The sequence below is a fragment of the Chiloscyllium plagiosum genome, unplaced genomic scaffold (assembly GCF_037043375.1).
Source record: "Chiloscyllium plagiosum isolate Xiang-an unplaced genomic scaffold, Cpla_swu_hap1 HiC_scaffold_39, whole genome shotgun sequence".
Classification (NCBI taxonomy): Eukaryota; Metazoa; Chordata; class Chondrichthyes; order Orectolobiformes; family Hemiscylliidae; genus Chiloscyllium; species Chiloscyllium plagiosum.
Window position 1 is genome coordinate 33984372 of NW_028270177.1, and position 21742 is coordinate 34006113.

Below are 21742 nucleotides of genomic sequence, written 5' to 3' on the forward strand. Positions count from 1 at the left end.
TCTCAGTAAGTTCCAATGAGATTCCCCCCCCCCCCCACATTCTTTTATACTTCATCGAATGGAGACCCAGAGTTCTCAAGCACTCTTCATATTGGCAAGCCCTTTATTCCTGGAATCATTCTTGTGAATCTCCTCTTGATGCTGTCCAAGGCAAGCCCATCCTTCCATAGATATGGGTGCCAAAGCTGCTCAGCGTATTGCAAATGTGGTCTGACTAGAGCCTTAGCTAGTCTCAGAAGTACATCTCTGCTCTTGTATTCTAGCCCTCTTGAAACAGAATGTGTTTGCCTTCCTAACTGCTAACTGAAACTGAATGTTAACCTTAACCTGACCATTAAACCACATCTCCCCCATAATACAGGGGGTGGGTGCATCCATTCATGAGGGTGGAAGTGCATCTTTCCATAGTCTTTGTGACTTGGGGGCAATCCTCCATGAGTCACAGGGCTACTGCACATGTAGCACACTCGCCAAGCCCATAGAGAAGCCAGCAGGTTTTATCGCCAACCCAACTGATTTTACACTGCGAACTCGTCCACCTTCCCAAAATGTTTCCGAGCCCATACCCGAGAGGAATGTAAAACACTAGCCATAGTGATTTAGTCATGGATTTGAGCACATCCACGCTGTGTTCATGTGGGCCATTGTGTCATGCTTTAAAGGCACTGACATTTGTAGAAGAAACATCAATCACTCTCTGTATATTTTGGAAATCAAACAGTCACATGAAATTAGGCAGCCATGTTATGATTCTGTTGCTGTTCATTGGGAATACATTTGTCAACTTTTCCATATATTTTGGACAGCAAACTGGCTAACCTTACTGATGTTCCATGCTCTAACTTGGAAGGAGCTAGGGGCATGAAAATTCAGGGTCACAGTCACATGGTCAATAGCTATTGGCAGCTGTAACTAAAGTTGGCTGCAGGTCTGCTCAGTGTGAATGACATGGTTCTGTAGCTGCATCCTTGCTGAACATGACCCTCCAGCAAATGCAATGCTTCGGCCTCTAACCACAATGGGTTGCCATACCTTTTGCTGCAAAATGTCAATATCTGTTGCCATTAGCACTCTTCACACCCTTTTTTTCTCTTCCTCCTTATCACCTGCTACCTGCAACACGACATGCAAAAAATTGATTGGCTCTGCTGTCTGAAACTGTAGGTCCCAAAATGTGTGAAATATATCAAGGCAGAAAATACTAGAGACACTCAGCGGACCAGGCAATGTCTGCTGAGAGAAGCAGTATCATTGTTTTGGATGAAACTTGACCTACTGAGTAGTCCCACCATTTTCTGTTTTTATTTCAGATATCCAGCAATTGTCAGACTTTTGCTCCATAAAAAGAGAATCATAGAATCTCTACAGTGTGTTAACAGTTATTTGGCCGACCAAGTCAATACCGACCCTCTGAACAGCATCCCAACCAGACCCACAAGCTACCCTTTTCCTGTAACCCCGCATTTCACGTGGGTAACACGCCTACACATCCCTGGACACTATGGGCAATTTAGCATGGCCAATCCATCTAACCTGGACATCTTTGGATTATGGGAGGAAATCAGAGCATTCAGAGGAAACCCATGCAGACAAGGGGAGAATATGCAAACTCCACACAGACAGTCATGCGAGGCTAGAATTGAACCCAGGTCCCTAGCACTGTGAGGCAGCAGTGCTAACCACTGTCCCACCCATGTGATTAGTGCTGCTGACTTACCTATAGCTCTGTCTGACTCCCAGTCCATTTTTGTGGTGCTGAGTAGTTCACGAGGACATAGGTGGCCAATTTTGAGGAGGGGGTTGCAATAATGCTTGTGTAGGCTCATTTAAAATGTTAATGCCAGGGGTCTGCTGGGATTTTCCATGCAGTCTCTAAGACCCTGGAGGGGCTGCGGGGACAGCCTGAAAGCACCGTACTGCCCAACTGCAGACCAGGACATCATGCAAGCTTGGAGAACTTTCCCACCTGCCCTGACCTCAGCTGCAGGCTGTTCTGTGAGTGATTTATTCCTCCACTTCAGTTGCCTGGCTACTGAGGGGGCTTTTCTTTATCAACGTTGGAAAAAGTTTGGTAACATGAGTCACCTGCATCTTTTCCTTACCTGAAAACTCAAATGACTGCTGCTGTTCTACAGGCCCACCTACAGGTGAGTGAACCTGTGCGTTCCACTATTAACTGGCCAGTTTAAGCAGTCTCTCAGCTTATCATTCATAGTCCATGGCAAGTCCCCCATTTGACCCTGTTGTCAGGCTCCCAAAACCTGGACGGAAAGCCTTGCCTGCGGACTGTGGCCTTCATGTCCTTCAGTTTTCATGCCAAAGAACAGTGGTAAAAGTAATGGCGAAGATACTGGAAGCTTGCAAATCTCCCAGAATCCCCTCTGATTCTGGTTGCTAGTTAATACTGCTGCTTAATACTTCAGACCAACTGTAGCTTTTAGGTTCTGACATCAAAGCGATGGGAAACATGAGAATATAAAAGACAATGGTATATGGTTGAACTAAGCAGGAAAGCTGATGATTCATTGGGTTGGAATTTTCTGCATTATCCCTGTCTGAAGAAAGACCGGTTAATGGAGGAAAAATTTGGCAGTCTGATTTTCTAGATGTGGTCTCTATTTCTTACCCCAGAGGGGCATCCAACCCACTAAAAAAAATGGCAGTAGGGGCAGAAGCCTGACATGCCTTTAGACGTGTGTGCTCTGATCACAGGTACCGAGAAGAGGGGTGGCAGCAGAACAATAGATGATGTTGCTTTTATGAGGAGAGGGTCCATTAGTTGACACTATTTCCCTCTTAAAAGATCCGATCCTTAATTGTACTTGGCTTCATTTGAGTCAGAGACCTAAAGCTGCCAACCCTTTCCTGAATCTTAAAAGACTTTGCCTCCATCCCTTTGGTTGATGCAAAGCAAACTTTCTTAAATATCCCTGGCCTCACAGAAAAAAAAACAATATTGCATATAATGTTAAAAGGCATCATTTTCAGAATTTCCCATTTACGATATTTGGCAATATGTTCACTAAGTAAAGCCGGGTGATTTTTTTCTCTATGGGATATGGGTGTTGTTGATTAAGCCAGCATTTATTGCCCATCTTCGTTTTACTTGAGAAGGTGGTGGAGCACTGCCTTCATAGAATCATTGAATTCCCACAGTGTGGAAGCAACCCACCAAGACCCACTCGCTCTACCCTATCCCTGTAACCTGTGTCTCCCGTGGCTAATCCTTCCAGCCTGCACATCCCTGAACACTATGGGCAAGTTAGCATGGCCAATCCACGCAAACTGCACATCTTTGTACTGTGGGAGGAAACCAGAGCACCTGGAAAAAACCCATGCAGACATGGGGAGAATGTGCAAACTCAAAACAAACCGTCACCTTAGGGTGGAATTGAACCCTGGTGCTATGAGGCAACCGTGCTAACCACTGAGCCACTGTACCTTCTTGAACCGCTGCATTCCTTGGGGTGTATAGACATCCATGTTGTTGTTAGGGTGGGAATTCCAGAAAGCTGCCCCAACCACAGTGAAGGAATGGTGTTATACTTCCAGTTCTGAGTAGTGTGTGACTTGAAGGGAAATGTGCAGGTAGTGATGCTCCCATAGATCTGCAGACAAGGTGGCTCAGTGGTTGGCACTGCTGCCTCACCGCACCAGGGTCCCAGGTTAAATTCCAGCCTCGGGTGACTGTGTGGAGTTTGCACATTCTCCTTTGGGTGCTCCAGTTTCCTCCCACAGACCAAAAATGTGCAGGTCAGGTGAATTGGCCATGCTAAATTGCCCATAGTGTTAGGTGCATTAGTCAGAGGGAAATGGGTCTGGGTGGGTTGCTCTTCGAAGGGTCAGTGTGGACTGGTTGGGCTGAAGGGCCTGTTTCCACAGTGTAGGGAATCTAATATCTAATCTAATATAGACTTCATCCTTCTAGGTGATTGTTCAGGTGGTTTGGAAGCTGAGTTCTAAGGAACCTTGGTAAGTTGATGCCATGGGTGGTACACTGCTGCCACTGTTCAGTGGTGGTGGTGGAGGAAGGAATAAATGTTTGAGATGTTGAATGGAGTACCAGTACAGTAGGATGCTTTCTCCTGCATGATGATAGGGTTGGAATACTGTGAGGGCTGCACCCCTCCAAGACAAATGGAGAGCTTTTCACCATATCCCTGACCTGTGTCTTGTAGTAGGTGAATGATTTTTGAGGAGCTGAGTTTCTCATTCCAGCAACTTGTTCCTTAAACCATTCCCTCGCAGAAAATATACATGAAGGATCATTAAGTGTACATTAAAAAAACCCAGAGAAAATACTAGAAATACTCAGTAGGTTATGCAGCATCTATGGAGAGAACATTAACATTTAAGGTTGATGTCTGTTGACCAGAGCTGAATTGCAGATCTCTGTATTGACGGAAACATTTACAGAATGATTATTGAATTAGTTGCCAAGGTTTTAATTTCTAATTTGGTTGTAATCAGCAATTGCAGGAGTGCAGTGTGCTCAAATTTGCACTATTTTACAGAGAGATTTGTTTTGGCTCAACTCTCATCTCAAATTCAGCTAGAGATTGCTAAAACCAAAACTTGCCATAGGCAAACACAATTGAGCAGCCAATTTTTAAAAGAAATTGACTTAAAGATGTAACCTGATGCAGTCTTGCTAGTTTAACTGAGAATCCGTTTATCACAAAATATAACTATTTTTAACCAGTCTTTTTTTTGTCCTACACTTGTAATTAAATTGGTTCTGTATGGTGATTTAAAAGCAACTATGTATTATGTTGGTGCATTCTAATCAATTCATCACTCAATTGAAAAAAAATTGGAACAGCAAAACATTGATGTTGGTTTTCCTGCACCTATAACACAAAACTTAATTTTGAATGAATTTGAAGGATTTCTGAATAGTAGAACCTTCCACTCCAAATTCATTCAATCGAGAGACGCTATTTGTTTTGTGGATGGAGCCATTTGTCAGTATGATTTCTAAACTAGCAAAAAATTGAGAAAACTTGGCCATTTTTTGTGTGTGAAATCTTTTGCACTTCGATGGCTTATTTTTAGGGTCATAGAGTTTGACAACACAGAATGAGGTCCTTCAGCCCATTCTGCCTATGCCAGTCAACAAACTATCTACACTGGTCCTATTCCCCAGTTTTCAGCATAACATTGTAGTCTACCGTGACCATCTAAATAGTTCCCACCTCTGCCATCCTTTCAGGCTGTGAACTCCAGAATTCTTCCATATGTCCCTCTAAGCCTCGTGCCTTTTCCTTAAATCCATGCTCCTGGTTATTGATTGCTCTATGAAACGGAAAGCTTTCTCCTATCTATTTTACCTATGCCCCTCATAATGTGGAAAATCTGTGTGCTTTTAAAAAAAAAAGCAGTGTAAACCTAGTGGAGCACCAACCATTTGGAAGAACTTAAAAGATAGACTAAAACCACAGTTGTTAGGTGTGGAGGCATTTGTTCATGATTTGTAACTCTGCAAATAAATACCTATAAAATGTTATTGGCTCCAATTCTACCCTCTACCATGCGACTACCACTACGTACTGACTTTCCCATTGCAGAATTCAAAACCGCTGACTGCGATGGATCACTTTAAAGTATCCTCTGCCGTCTAAAGAACTTGGTGAGTTATCTGACATGCTTTGAATGAGTGAATGTAGTTAATCAACATTTCCTCCTTTCTTTAATTTTATTATAGACCAGATATGTTTCTTCGAGGGACAGTATAGTCCAGTTCATGTTCTATCAACCAATCAGCCACCAATGGAGAGAGACTGATTTCTATCCATGCACTGCAACTTGTGGTGGAGGTAACAGATCATTTTAGACATTTTGTGTGTTTTAATATATTTTTAAATTTAATCTACCCTGAAGACTTTATTGCCCAAAACAAGTGAATTTGTGCCTAAAACATTTTTTAAAATTTAATCACTCATGGCATTTGCGTTTCACTGGCTGGCCAGCATTTATTGCCCGTCCCTAGTTGCCCTTGTTGTTATCCCTCTTGCCTTTCCTCTTGTGAAAGTTGATCCTTTGGCCCTTGGCTCCTAGTCATTGCAAAAACAGCCCTTTATTGAAAGTAAATTGTAGCTGCCATATTGACCATGGAGACCAGGGGACAGCACATTAGGTGGCAATTTGAACCAAACCAGTCATTTGGGAAATTTTTAGGCTTGGGTGTGACAATAGATTTTACTCCAGCAAGTTAAGTCAAAACTACCTCAGCTGTAGCCAAGCATGGTCCAGTCCACATCGGATATAGGTTCTCACACACTCGCAGCAGCAGGGGTAAAGATCAGAAATGGAGAGACTACCTTAATCGCCCTGTCCTAACTAAGGTATGCTGATGTGATGTTTGGTAACCAGCTATTTGCTGATTTTGGTAACTCAGTGCAACCAGTTGACCGAATCTAGAAGTTTTCTGAAGAATCTGGGACTGTTTTTGCCCTCAGTTGCTTGAGCCATCTGTGCCAAACTAGGAATGCGGTGGAGGGCTCCCTTAAAAAATATAAATGGCCCACCCTTTTTGAAATCTATCATAAACCACGGTTAACAGTTAGCAACCATCTGTGTGTGTTGTTTACCATATTGTTTTTAAATCTATCTCTTTTTAGGCTATCAGCTTAGCTCTGCAGAGTGTGTGGACATACGTTCAGGTCGTGTTGTTCCTGAGCATTCCTGCAATTACTATCCGGAAAATAAAAAGCCCAAGCCCAAACTACAGGAGTGCAATATGGATGATTGTCCATCCAGGTGGGTTTACGTCTAAGGACAGGAAGAGTGAGAATTTATTGACTGTGCAGAGATTTGCTCATTGTAAGCAGCTTGAAGTCAGAGCTGTGGCTCTGTATAGAGTTGATTTTTGCACCCCGGCTTACAGCTAGTAAAGCTCGTTGTCAGTGTTGGATCCTCATGATTTCTGCTCTGTACTGACTTTTATAGCCTGCCAGGAATGAAATTATTTCACTAATTGCTAGCGACAGTTTAAAATGCAAGAGGTTAGAATGGAGGCTATGGCACAAGTAGGAGAGATGCTGAGTAAGTACATTTAGAACTCCAAGATAAAGTACAGGAACACAAGATGTAAAATAAATCAAAATTCTACAGATGTAAGCTGGCTTTTATAATGGTACCATTTTAGTTCAGAGTCCAGGAGACTGGCGCCTAGTTTATAAACTAATAAATCAGATTCCTTTAAAACTGTCTCACCACAAAATAGAACACTACATGAGTCCACCATGAGTGTAAGAGGCTGAATCATGTAAATGCAAATAGATGCTGCACTGGCATCGATCCCCATCTTAAGCAGAGCCAATCTTAAAATTGGCAGAGACCAAGATACCAAACGAGGAGTTCCTTTTCCGCTGTGGCCACAGGTTACCTCTTTCCACCTTCTTGAATAACGCCACAAATATCACAACAAAAAGACAGATACCACTCAGACAAAATCATAGCTCCAAGATAACAGTAGGAAAGCATTTAAAATTCTCTGCCTTGTTTATGAGGGTCTGTAATATTTGAACAGGTCATGAATATCTATGCATATGCTGATGAGAAGGATGTGGAGAAGGCCGGTTGACCAGGCAGGAGTATTAATCCCTGTTGCTGTGTCAGACAACGTAGGAAGATTAACTCTCTCCACCTCTGCTAAGGCGCGATAGAATAGTCCTTGGATGCTGCTGTTATATTCAAGAAAGTCGCATGGTCGAAGGTAGAATTGGAGCCAATAACATTTTATAGGTATTTATTTGCAGAGTTACAAATCATGAACAAATGCCTCCACACCTAATAACTGTGGTTTTAGTCTATCTTTTAAGTTATTCCAAATGGTTGGACATTTAAAGACAGACCTCCATGCCATGTGGGATTGCACCCTGGACCTTCTGGCCCAAACATAGGGACACTATCACTGCACCGAAGCACTGGTGGCATAGTGATAATGTCTTTAGACTAGTCATCCAGAATCCCTGCCTAGTATTCTGGTGACACGGATTCAAATTTCAACATGGCAGGTGGCATTAAATGCAAGTACACGCTGTCTGCAGCAAAATGTGCCAGCTGTAACATTTTCTGCTGTATCAAGTGCATAACTATCGGTACACAGAGCAATTTCATGCCCTGTATCTATTTCAGTGCCAAATCTATCGAAGGGGTAATTTTATAGTGCAGCATAGAGTAAAGCTGTGTAATTTAGATAGCAGCTTCCTAATTTCTACTCATAACTGTGCAAACTGCAAGGGCTAGGAGAAAGTGAGGACTGCAGATGCTGGAGATCAGAGCTGAAAAATGTGTTGCTGGAGAAGCGCAGCAGGTCAGGCAGCATCCAAGGAGCCGGAGAATCGACATTTCGGGCATAAGCCCTTCAGGCTTATGCCCGAAACGTCGATTCTCCGGCTCCTTGGATGCTGCCTGACCTGCTGCGCTTTTCCAGCAACACATTTTTCAAACTGCAAGGGCTGTTATCCAATTTATTATAATTGCAGTGAGTATCACTATTCTCAAAGCAGAAAAGTGCTGTTGAGCATTTCCCTGGCTTTGCATCATTAGATAGCACTGCTAGCAGAGAGTTATAGCACAAATTAAAGATACTGGGACAAAATTTATTTCCAGTGAGTAGATGTTATGAGGCACAGAATAGTTTTAAAGATATCAAAAAGGTTATCCTGTCCAGAAGATATGAAGAGCCAACATAAATTGTTTCAAAAGCTATTCTTCCTTGTTTAGATTCTAGAATGAACATTGCTGGACTAAAACCGGCGGATGCTAATCATGTGATACAAATTGACTAAAGTTTCTGGAAGGATTCTAGTCAGCAGTTATCAGGACAGAACGTGGACATCAGCCACCTGGCATATCACATTCTATCATGATGTTGACCTGGCTGTCCACAAACACAAAAAGACCAGCAGGCGAGATGCCTTCCCCAGCCACTTCAGAAGAAAAAGGAGCTAATGAAAATCATTATGCCTCAGTGGCACAAAGGGCTTGCACATAATTTTGCTGGAATGAACAATGGTCCTAACCAGAGGTTGAAAGCAATTGTTACATAGAAACAATTGTGATAGGATGACGGTAGAGTAGGGCTCCAGCCGCCTCCCACTTTTCCTTTCTTTGTATTTCTCTTTTTTTACACTTTTTATTTTACTTACCTCCTGTTGACGAGCTTGGTCACGGTAATGGCATGAGTGGCAAGTGAGCCCAGCGTGCTGACCTGTGGTGGTAGCATTGGAGATGAGTTTGTGTTTCCGGCAGCTTCTGCATTGATAAGGTGGTCTAGTTGCCACGCGAAGGTGAATTTTGGTTTTCTGCGGTGTCTGTGTCCATTAGAGTTTGGGCTCCAGTGCAAGACCTGAGAGTATCGGCAGTGACCCTATCAGTGAAGTGGACCCGAAGCAGACTCATGATGGTGGAGGAGTTGAGTTTGGGCTGGTGCAGTACCTAACAGCATTGGCAGCATCTGCATTAGTGAGGTTCAGCAAATATTCATAGTAGCGAGGGCTTCAGTGGTGGCCAGACAGTACTGAAGAGTGGGTGACTTTCATTCCAACGGTGAAGGGATCCTAGCCACCAGGCCCATGGCCCATTGCAGAGCACTTAACAAGAGGGACTGTAAAGCTGAGCACTTCCTCTTTATTTCTTTATTCTTCTGTCTTTATATTCGATGTTTTGGTTTATTTTTCTGTGTTTTAAGATGGCACCAAAGAATGGCAACATTAAACAACACCTTTCTCTGTATTTTCGAACAAAATACACATGACGTTAAATAAATTCAATCAACTGTCTCTGTTAATTTGAAATTATTCATCCAGGAGCCCCAAGTCATAAATGCAACAGTAGGTATCTGAAAGGAAATGTTTAATCGAACATTTTCTGAACTCTTGCTTTACTCTGGCAATGATTTAATAACTGTTGTAATGTGAGTCTGTTAAGATTTTAGTGCCCACCAGCATCACAGCCACATTCCAGGGTGAGCTAAGCCTGAAGTCTGAACCACTATGAAACTTGGTTTTTGAAAGAAATTTTGTATTTGGTGAAAAAGTGGACTAACTTGACATTGCTATGCCTTCGACCATGACAAAAAGAATTTCTACCTTCAGTCAACTGCACCTATCTACTGGCGCGTTACAATGGAAAAGAATATCCACTGAACATTGACTTTCAGGACTTGGTCAAAAATCACATGAATTAATGTCCATAGCTTTATTTTGAAATAATTCTGAATTATACTATCTTTCCTCCTTTAGATATCTTTGTCTGCTTCTGTATATGTATTGCAGCAACAATCCTCCAGAATTGAATAAATGATTGAGCTGTACTTTGATTTTAGTCCTAAAATGTCTTCTGTGGATTATTTTTATCGTGCATTTCACAACCTCAGAGTTTGAGGGCAATAGACAGCCCATTTCAAAAGGGAAAAGAAATAAGAATTTTTTTTGAAACCATCTGCTTAAAGAGAGATGCAGAGAAAAATAAAATAATTCAGTTCATCTTTCGCCCTTGTCTATAATGAGGTAAAACCAGATAAGTACCTTCTTCACAGAAATAGGACCAGTAGTTGGACTCAGGTCACAGACAGCGTGATGTAAGTGAAAATCCTGAAATTATGAAACAATTGTATAGTTTAATCGGGGTGACTGCCAAGTTTTTCAGGATGGATTAAGTAAGATCAAAATGACCTTACGTAATATAATTATGATTTGGAGATGCCAGTCTTGGAATGGGGTGTACAAAGTTAAAAATGGCACGATGCCAGGTAATAGTCCAACAGGTTTAATTGGAAGCACTAGCTTTCAGAGCGCTGCTCCTTCATCAGATGGTTCATCAGGATATACTCCACAACCACCTGATGAAGGAGCAGCGCTCTGAAAGCTAGTGCTTCCAAATGAACCTGTTGGACTATAACCTGGTGTTGTGTGATTTTTAACAATAGATTTATCCAACGAATTGATAATTATGTAAGATATAATACAATGTGCATCACAATGCATTGGATAATGTCGCAGTACATGATGTCCTAAATGCTGCAAGTATTGTCTCTGTGTGTCAGTTTGGCTTGTTTTATTTTATGATATAATTTCCTTAGTTGCAGTGTGCTTTTACCCTACCAGGTACAGTGACTGTTACGGGTACCATAAACAGTATGTGCTCAGTCTTTTTTTGACTTAGGGAATTTTATTTTTGCAACTTCTTTATGTAATAATATTGGGATCACTATTTCTTTTAGCTAAACTAATGTTGTCTCTCCTACAGTGATGGCTTCAAGCAACTTGCAATTTACGATCATTTTCAGCCACTTCCTCGGTATGTACAACTCCTATCAAATTGCAATCTACCAAACACTCTAAAGTCAATTGTTAACAAGAAATTTAAAGAACTTATTAATTTTCAGACTCAAAACAAATCAGTTGATATTTTACATTATTATTAACAGAAAGTATTACAAAGATATGTGTTTTGTTTCTAAACCTTTTGACACATTTATTGATGCAATGCAGTTTTTAAAAAAGAATTGTTAACTACCCCCTGAGCCAGCATTTATTCTCCCTCTCCAATTGCTCAGGGGGTAGTTAAAAGTCAACCACATTGGAGTGGGTCTTGAGTCACATGTAGGACAAAGCAGGAAAAACAAATGTCAGATTGGGGTTATACAACAATCAGCAGTGGTTTCTTGGTCATCATTAGACTTTTATTTCACTTCACCACATCTGCTGTAATGAGATTTGAGCCAAGATCCACATGACAATTAAACTAAAGTAAAATAATAAAATAACACCTAAAACTGTGAATGCTGGAGATCTGAAACTAAAACAGAAACTCAGCAGGTCTGGTGGTATCTGTGGGAGAAAGCAGGGTTAACATTTTGAATACGGTGACACTTCATCAGTACTGTTAGCAGCTAAGAACAAGTGATATGGTTAGGGGGCATCCTTTTGAATTTAGGAATAATTGGGAGAAGAGGATGGTGGCTAAAAATACCAACCCCCATGCCCTTGTCCCCCACCCACCCCTCCTCACTACAGCCCTATCTCATGATCTCCACCAAAAAAGCGCACTGGTGCATATCTTTGTGGTTGTACCGACTCTGCCTCCATTAATGCTCTCCAGCACCCAGTGACTGGGCAGCTTCGGGCGGAATAAGGCTTCAGCAGTGTGGCACCTGAAAGACCAAGAAGCTTGCCAGACATTTAAGCACATTATTGGTGATTGATTCGGTAGGATTTCCTGTTGGTGATGAACCTCTCCTTTACTGTGCATGCAGCAGAAACTCATCTGAGCATGTGAACTGGGAGCTTTGGCAATCGTCCGAGATGGAGCAGCTTCAAAAAATGTTCTAGCCCTGGAATTTTTGTGGTTATTACACCAATGACACTAATTCCTTGACATTAGTTCCCAAATGATTCAAACAATTAATTAGGAATGTTTGCTGAATAGTGTTCTATGCAGTTGGCCGTATAGTAGGTGTTGTGGTTTATATTCAGAGTATTATTTGATTGAAGTCTTGTTCCATTAGCCAAAATATTGAGCAGAAAATTGTGGATTTGGAAGTGCAATGTTTCTGTTCTGCATTTTCTTAGTTTGGAAGTATTCTTACTTGTATCATAAGTATTGAATTGCTTTTAGGATTGACATGAGATTTTCCCCTCCACTTATTTCCAATTCCATACAAGTGAAGAAATTGTTCTTTCCAGATCTTGCCTGTCATTGCATGAACTATGAACAGACTAGGTGTTTCTCTGAGTGAATGCTTAGACAGTGCTCAGATCTTAGCGAGATTTGGGAAGATTTGTAGCTCAGGTTGAGGTTCTGGATGTAGGTTTGCTCGCTGAGCTGGAAGGTTCATTTCCAGACATTTCATCACCCTACTAGGTGACTTCTTCAGTGGGCCTCAGGTGAAGCACTGCACATGGTTTCTGCTTTCTACCAGGACTCTCGATGTTGGGTCCTCTACTTTTTGTCATTTATATAAATGATTTGGATGCGAGCATAAGAGATACAGTTAGTAAGTTTGCAGATGACACCAAAATTGGAAGTGTAGTGGACAGCGAAAAAGGTTATCTCAGATTACAACAGGATCTTGATCAGATGGGCCAATGGGCCGAGAAGTGGCAGATGGAGTTTAATTCAGATAAATGCGAGGTACTGCATTTTGGGACAGCAAATCTTATCAGGACTTATACACTTAATGGTAAGGTCATAGGTAGTGCTGCTGAACAAAGAGACCTTGGAGTGCAGGTTTATAGCTCCTTGAATGTGGAATCACAGGTAGATAGGATAGTGAAGAAAGTGTTTGGTATGGTTTTGCTTTATTGGTCAGAGTATTGAGTACAGGAGTTGGGAGGTCATGTTGCAGCTGTACAAGACATTGGTTAGGCCACTGTTGGAATATTGCATGCAATTCCAGTCTCCTTCCTATCGGAAAGATGTTGTGAAACTTGAAAGGGTTCAGAAAAGATTTACAAGGATGTTTCCAGGGTTGGAGGATTTGAGCTATAAGGAGAGGCTGAACAGGCTGGGGCTGTTTTCCCTGGAGCGTTGGAGGCTGAGGGGTGACCTTATAGAAATCTACAAAAGTGTGAGGGGCATGGATAGGATAAATAGACAAAGTCTATTCCCTGGGGTTGGGGAGTCCAGAACTAGAGGGCATAGGTTTAGGGTAAGAGGGGAAAGATATAAAAGAGACCTAAGGGGCAACCTTTTCACACAGGGAGTGGAACGTGTATGGAATGAACTGCCAGAGGAAGTGGTGGAGGCTGGTACAGTTGCACCATTTAAAAGACTTTTGGATAGGTATATGAATAGGAAGGGTTTGGAGGAATATGGGCCGGGTGCTGGCAGGTGGGACTAGATTGGATTGGGATGTCTGGTCGGCATGGATGGGTTGGACCGAACGGTCTATTTCCATGCTGTACATCTCTTTTACTCTATGACTGGGCTGTGTTTGTGACTTTCTGCAGTGGACTGGGTTGATTGCCCTCGTGAAGGTGATGGTGGGCCATTTTCTTGAATGACTGCAGGTACACTTACAATGCTGTCAGGAAAACTAATATGCCTTCCATGTATTGACGCCATCTATACTTTCTGTGCTTCAGGAAGGCAACTCCTCACACCCCCTTATATTCTCTTCCATACTCTCCATTGCGCAGAAGATATAAAAGTTTGTTTACACCTACAAAGAGATTAATGAACAACTTCTTCCCCACTGTTATCAGACTTCTGAACGGATCTCCCAGATTTTAGATTTAATGTTGATCTCACTTTCTGCGCACCTTCTTTGCAGCCATAACATTGTATTCCTCACTCTGTTCTGTTACCCTAATGCACTTTGTACGGTATGATCTGCCTGTACTGCATGTGAAAATTTTTTTACTGTACCGAGGTACATGTGACAATAATAAATCAAATCAAATCAGGGATAGGCAATCACTGCTAGACTAGCCAGTGATACCACAGCTCATGAAGTATTGAAGAAAGAAAAAAGGGAGTTAATTTAGTGCTGTATTTGTTTGTATTTCTTTATTTCATTAGTGGTCTGAACTAACGTGGCAGTTTGCTTTGTAACTACTTTGCCAGTTACTAAGAGCTGACTGGCTTGTTACAACGGGTTCAAATCCTCTCAAGTGCTGCTAACAATTTTCTTTTTCATTTGTTTTTTTTTTATCTGATGTTTGAAAGCATTCTTCATTCCCCTGTCTTCACAGCTTCAGTTATTGGACAAATTCACCAGGATCAAATCTAATGGTTTGAGTTTATTTCCATTCAACGTTTTTTTGTGGTCTGTCTTGCGTATGTGAAAAATGAAGCAGATTGCTAATGTGCTGTCCCAGGAATCAGATGGCTTTCAGTCTTGTATTTTGTTTGTTATAGCTGGTAAAAACATTTTATACTTTCATGTTTTCATCAGTTGATGTTCGGCCCACACAAATGTGAGATCATTTAACATTAAAACAAATGATGGCGTACACTCAATAATATTTAACAATCCTCAATTTTATTTATATTTAAAATTGGACTTATATAGTTGTTTCAGGTCACAAATATCTGAAAGAGTTAATACCAAGGAGTGCTTTAAGCGCTGCCTGCTGTGGTGTCACATAATGCCTGGAGCAGGGACATTATATCAGGCGTCAATAACCGAGACCTGGGGCTCTTGGGGACCCACTGTTCTCACTGTGGTGGGGCCACTGTGATTAGATTGAGAGTTGGGGCCCAAGCCAAGAGCAGCATGATTTCTGTCCCAGTCCCTGCTTGTACGGATTTGGTGGAAAAACAGCTCAACATTTCCAAGGAGTAAGAGCTCCCACCCAGGTCCTCTTTTACAATGCTTGTCATATCAATACAACCTGTGATTAGTTGCTAATAAGCAACATTGTCTTCTTGGTGGACTATGAAGTGTTTTCTTCCACCCACGCCAGACCAGTTCATGTACATCCCGATCCTAAAAGTGGATAATAGTAGCAGGCATTGTGAGCAATACTGCAGGACAGTGGTCTGTACTGAGGATTGTTCATAAGGTAGTGGACAAGCATATGGCCTAAATGCTGGCAAACAGGATTAGATTATTTTAGGATATCTGGTCAGTATGGATGACTTGGAGCGAAAAGTCATACAGCATTGAAATAGACCCTATGACCTTTGCTTATTTGTTAGTTAACCATTTCTTCATTTATTAATGTGAAAACAGCAGCTGCCTGATGTCTGATTTAAAATATTGCAGTCAAACAATTGATAATTAGATGCAGGAACAGAGCCGTTCATGAATGACTCCATTTCAACCAGGGAATATTTATCAGAGAAGAATAGAAATTTATCGCAAGGCAGGATGCCATTCAGCTCAGCGTGTCCATGCCAGTCACAAGTTGAGAGTTCTGAGAGAGGTGGCTGAAGAAATAGTGAAGGTGCTGACTGTGATCTATCAAAAATCACTGGAGTCAGGCAAAGTCCCAGATGATTGGAAAATTATTGCTTTAACCCCCTTGTTCAAGAAAGGATCAAGACAAATGATGGAAAATTATAGGCCGATTAGCCTAACCTCGGTTGTAGGTAAAATTCTAGAATCCATCATTAAAGATGATATTTCTAAATTTTTGGAAGTGCAGGGTCAGATTAGAAAAAGTCTGCATGGATTTAGTAAGGGGAGGTTGTGTCTGACAAGCCTGTTAGAATTCTTTGAAAAGATAACAAGTAGGTTAGACCAGCAAACCCTGTGGATGTCATCTATCTAGACTTCCAAAAGGCCCTTGATAAGGTGCCTCACGAGAGGCTGCTGAATAAGGTGAGGGCCCATGGTGTTCGAGGTGAGCTACTGGCATGGATTGGGGATTGGCTGTCTGACAGAAAGCAGAGAGTTGGGATAAAAGATTCTTTTTTTGGAATGGCAGCTGGTGACAAGTGGGGTCCCGCAGGGTTCAGTGTTGCAGCCGCAGCTGTTCACTTTATATGTTAATGATCAGGATGAAGGGACAGGGGGCATTCTGGTGAAGTTTGCCGATGATACGAAGTTGGGCAGACAGGCAGGCAGTACTGAGGAGGTGGGGAGGCTGCAGAAAGATTTAGATAAAAACAATGACTGCAGATGCTGGAAACCAGATTCTGGATTCGTGGTGCTGGAAGAGAACAGCAGTTCAGGCAGCATCCGAGGAGCAGTAAAATCGACGTTTCGGGCAAAAGCCCTTCGTCGGGAATAAAGACAGAGAGCCTGAAGGGTGGAGAGATAAGCTAGAGGAGGGGAGAAAGTAGCATAGAGTACAATAGGTGAGTGGGGGAGGGGATGAAGGTGATAGGTCAGGGAGGAGGGTGGAGTGGATAGGTGGAAAAGAAGATAGGCATGTAGGACAAGTCATGGGGACAGTGCTGAACTGGAAGTTTGGAACTAGGGTGAGGTGGGGGAAGGGGAAATGAGGAAACTGTTGAAGTCCACATTGATGCCCTGGGGTTGAAGTGTTCCGAGGCAGAAGATGAGGTGTTCTTCCTCCGGGCATCTGGTAATGCAGAAAGATTTAGACAGTTTCGGAGAGTGGTCCAGGAAATGGCTGATGAAATTCAAATTGAGCAAGTGCGAGGTCCTGCACTTTGGAAAAAAGAATACAGGCATGGACTTTTTTTTTAAACAGTGAGAAAATTCATAAAGCCAAAGCATAAAGGGATCTGGGAATGCTAGTGCAGGATTCTCTAAAGGTTGAGTCCGTGATTAAGAAAACAAATGTAGTGTTGTCACTTATCTCAAGAGGGTTGGAATATAAAAGCAGCGATGTGCTTCTGAGACTTTATAAAACTCTAGTTAGGCCCCATTTAGAATATTGAGTCCAAGTTTGGGTCCCACATGTAGGAAGGACATACTGGCACTGGAGCATGTCCAACGGAGATTCACACGGATGATCCCTGGAATGATCGGCCTAACATATGATGATCGGCTGAGAATCTTGGGATTGTATTAATTAGAGTTTAGAAGGTTGAGGGGAGATCTAATAGAAATGTACAAGATAATGCATGGCTTAGTAAGGTTGGAAGCTGGGAAGTTTTTTCCGTGATGTAGAGAGACGTGGGCATAGCCTTAAAATTAGAGGGGGTCAATTTAGAATGGAAATGAGGAGACATTTCTTCAGCCAGAGAGTGGTGGGCCTGTGGAATTCATTGCCACAATGCGCACTGGAGGCAGGGATGTTGGGCGTCTTCAAGGCAGAGATTGATAAATTCTTGATCTCGCAAAGAATTAAGAGATACTGGAAGAGTGCAGGTAAGTGGAATTGAAACACCCATCAGCCATGATTAAATGGCGGAGTAAACTCAATGGGCCGCATGACCTTGCTTCCACTCCTATGTCTTGTGGTCCTATGGTCTATCAAATATCCATCCAGATCAATAATACATTCCTGTTCTTGGCGCATAGTTCTGTATGTTATAGAACTGTAAAGTACACATCTATATATGTTTTATATATTATTAGGGTTTTGTTTTGCCTCTACTGTCCTTGAAGACAATGAGTTCCAGAACTAAACGAGTCTTAGTGTGTAAGAATTTCTCCTGGAATCCTATTTAAGCCTTCTAACTTTTATCTTGAATATGTTGACCTTGCAATTAATGGGAATCGGGCATTCCTGTCCAGTCTATCTAGAATCCTCATCATTTTGTATAGTTCAGTTTGGTCTCCCTTTGGCTGAACTTCGAACTGAGTTTCAAAATTGTGGTTCATGAGAAGCCATACTGGATTAAAAATGTTAGCTTTGTTCTCTGTCATCTGATACTGCTAACCCAGCTACATTTCTCCGGCACTTCTGTTTTTAGCTGATATGAAAGCTCCTGTTGTGTGCTCCACCACAACGTTATCTATCCACCCCCAACAGAAGAAGCCATTTGCTTATTTTCACTTGCATTATTTGCTCTATTTCCCATCTCATTCTCACTGATATTAATGCCAAGGCTGAATCAAAACAGATCAATCTAACCCAAACCAAAATATCTCGAAACAAATATTTGCATTTCTATAATCCATTATCTTCGAAATAAAATGTCTACTCAACTGATGGAAACATTCATATTCATTTTGTGTTTGATTTTATCATTCATTGCATTCTTTGGATTTTTCCCTTTTAAAAATTGCACAAGTATTTATCTGGTATTTTAATTGGTGCTGGTTAGGTAATAAGTCCAAATTGTAATAAAATATGTGATGGTGGGAATCAATCTGCTAGTTTGTGTGAGTAAATGTACTTAAGCAAGTGAACCCATTTACAAAGGAAATAATTGTGCAATGTTGTTTAAACATTTTTGCAAGTTAATGGGTCCCAATTCACTGAACTCAAAGTAGGAAAGAATTAGTAACATGCAACAAGCTTACCTAATACAGAGCATTGTCTGGAAATTACTTTGAGCGATTTTATAAATACCGATTGCATAATTATTTGGATCACATTTTTTTTCCCTCTGCCATTAAAATTGAGGTGTTAAACTGCTTATTTTGCAGAGTGGAATTTGCTTCCAGTTTGTTCAGATATTTATAGTTTTCATTACTTGTGTGGTCTCTGTTCATTTGTAAACAAGGTACGCTCTAATTCTGCTCAGGAAGGGAAAGAAAAGCATGTGTTTATGACCTTAGGACATTCCTAAATGCTTTACTGCTAATGAAGTACTTACTTGAAGTGTACTCACTGTTTATATTGTAAAAAGCACAGCAACCAATTTGTGCACAGTGAGGCCTATAAAGCGCAGTATAATTATCAACCAGATAATCGATCTTGGTCAGGAAGTTTTCGTAGCCAGAGCATAAAACAGAACTGTAGTCTACAATTTTGTGGAAAATACGATGTAAAATAATAACCGCTTTTGTTTACAAGAAGGTTTGGGCTTTAATTAAGTTCTCTACTTTAAGAAGATCATTTTTTAACAGGAGGAACCCTGCAGTAGACAGGACAAGACAATCTGGAACACAGGTTCTATAAGCTGTGACTATATCAGTATCACCAAGATTGGCTGACAGAAGGATATGATTATGTTAGTTTTCCCTGACTGTGAAGTTAAGTTTCCAGATGTTCCTTGGCATCCCAAATAGTGTCCAAACAGAAAATTAACCAGAAACATTCCTCACAGTGACAGACACATTCAAATGGCAGCAGTCCTGTAGCTGAAACTCAGAACATATGGCAGTGAAGGCAGCTACTCTGCTACCTATTTATCTTGCTACTTTCACCAATATTCACCCTCATAATTAATAGTTATGTTTATTTAAAAAAATCTTTGCTGGCTTTGTACTGTGTTTCATGAGTAGGGATCAGTTGTAACGAAATAATTGTATTTTGTTATTTGCACCTTGTTTTATGGTTCTGTCTCAAGCATTTATACTGATTGTGATTGGAAGGGATCTCCTTGTAAATAATGAAACAAACCTCTATTTTGCAAAGATTAAAGATCGCTGCTCCCTGATTATTACAGTTGCTAACAACTGGGTCTCAGTTCAGTTGGAATCTTAGAATCTCTGCAGTTTGAAAGGAGACCATTTGACCCAACGAGTTCACATCAATCCTCTGAGGAGCACCCTACCCAGACATTGCACCCTATCCTTATAGCTCCGCATTTTCCATGGCTAATCCACTGAGCCTTACACACCCCTGAACGCTATGGGCAATTTAGCATGGCCAAACCACTTAACCTGCACATCTTAGGACTGTGGGAGAAAACTGGAGCACACAGAGACATGGAGAAAATGTGCAAAGTCCACACAGACAGTCACCAGATGGTGGAATTGAATGCAAAGTTCTTGATGCAGGAGAGACCACTGTGCCACGCCAGTCAGGTCGGTCTGAGCAAGAAATCCTTTCCTTCCAGGCATCCAAAATATTTCTTCCAGGTGAGGCAGCAACTTATATGAATATATCTTTCAGTTTAGCTGCTCAATACATCATCTGTGTATTGGGGAGATGAAATGTAGATTGGTGACTCTTTTATTGAGCACCTCCACTCAGTCCACAAGTGTAAGTCCAAGCTTCAGTGCACTTCTACCCTTTTAATTCCAGACCTGATCTCTCAGTTCTTGGCCATCTACAATGGCCCAATGAAACTCATTGGAATCTCATTGTTAGACACTTCACAGCCTTCCAAGTTAAATATTTAGTTCAACAATTTTGAATAGAACCACAGCCGTCAGTTCTTCTGACAGCAACTGCTGGCAATGATTTTGCAATTCCCTATGCTCTGGGATCATGGTTTGATATTTTCCTTGTCCTATTACCATCTCTTTCATAATTTAGTCTCGACCCCTGTCCACTGTATCACAGTGCTTTGTTTTTGGCTCCCATCACACTTTCCCTACCTCTGTGTTTCTATAAAATCTGTTCCTCTGTAATACCTTCCTAATCTGATAATCGATCACCAGGTGAACAGGTTAATTCTGCTTCTGTCCCCACAGCTGCCTACTAATCGACACCTTTTACACCTTGTTTATATTTCAAATGTCAAGCATTTGCTGTGCTTTACTTTTGTGTTGGAGATTGTTATGGACGTGGACGAGTGCCTCCTCCGCTCTTCAATAAGATCATGGTATATCCTTTATCTTATGCCATATTCCTGCTTTCTTTCGATCCCCTTGATTCCTATAAAATGTAAAAATAAATCTATTTCTTGAATATGTTCATTGACTTGTTCTCCACAGCCTTCTGTGGTTGAGAATTTCACAGTTTCACTACCTTTCTCTTCATCTCAATCCTAAATGGTTTATGCCATATTCTGAGACTATGGCCGCTGGTTCTAGATGCTCCAAACAGGGAAAACATCCTCCTTGCATCACATCTGACCAACCCTGTTAGAGCTTCATACGTTTCAATCATATCCCCTCTCGGTCTTCTAAATTCTGATGAATACACGCCCAGTTGAGCCAATCTCTTCTCTTAGGATAGTCCTACTATCCCTGGTATCAGCCTAGTGAACCTTCTTCTATGGAAAGCATAGATAGTGAGACCAAAACTGCCAGCAATAACTCCAGACATGGTCTCCACAAGGCCCTGTACAATTGCAGCAAGATATTCCAACGTCTGATCTCAAAGCCTTTTGTAATGAAGGTCAGTGTACCACTTCGCTTCCCAACTGCTTGCTGCACTTATCTGTCAAGAGTGTGGTGCTGGAAAAGTACAGCAGGCCAGGCAGCATTCGAGCAGCAGGAATCCTGATGAAGGGCTTATGCCCGAAACGTCAATTTTCCTGCCCTCGGATGCTGCCTGACCTGCTGTGCTTCTCCAGCACCACACAC

The 21742-nt window shown here is 41.6% G+C and overlaps 1 protein-coding gene across 2 annotated transcripts in view; it reads left to right on the top strand.

The window, feature by feature from the left end:
* The window catches only part of adamtsl3 (ADAMTS like 3), a 669182-nt gene that overhangs the window by 453678 nt on the left and 193762 nt on the right, over nt 1–21742 (top strand). For both annotated transcript variants that reach the window (XM_043677600.2, XM_043677602.2), the window contains 3 exons: nt 5705–5816; nt 6621–6759; nt 11257–11307. In XM_043677600.2, coding sequence (XP_043533535.2) covers nt 5705–5816; nt 6621–6759; nt 11257–11307 — 302 coding nt within the window. The remainder of the gene's footprint in view (nt 1–5704; nt 5817–6620; nt 6760–11256; nt 11308–21742) is intronic.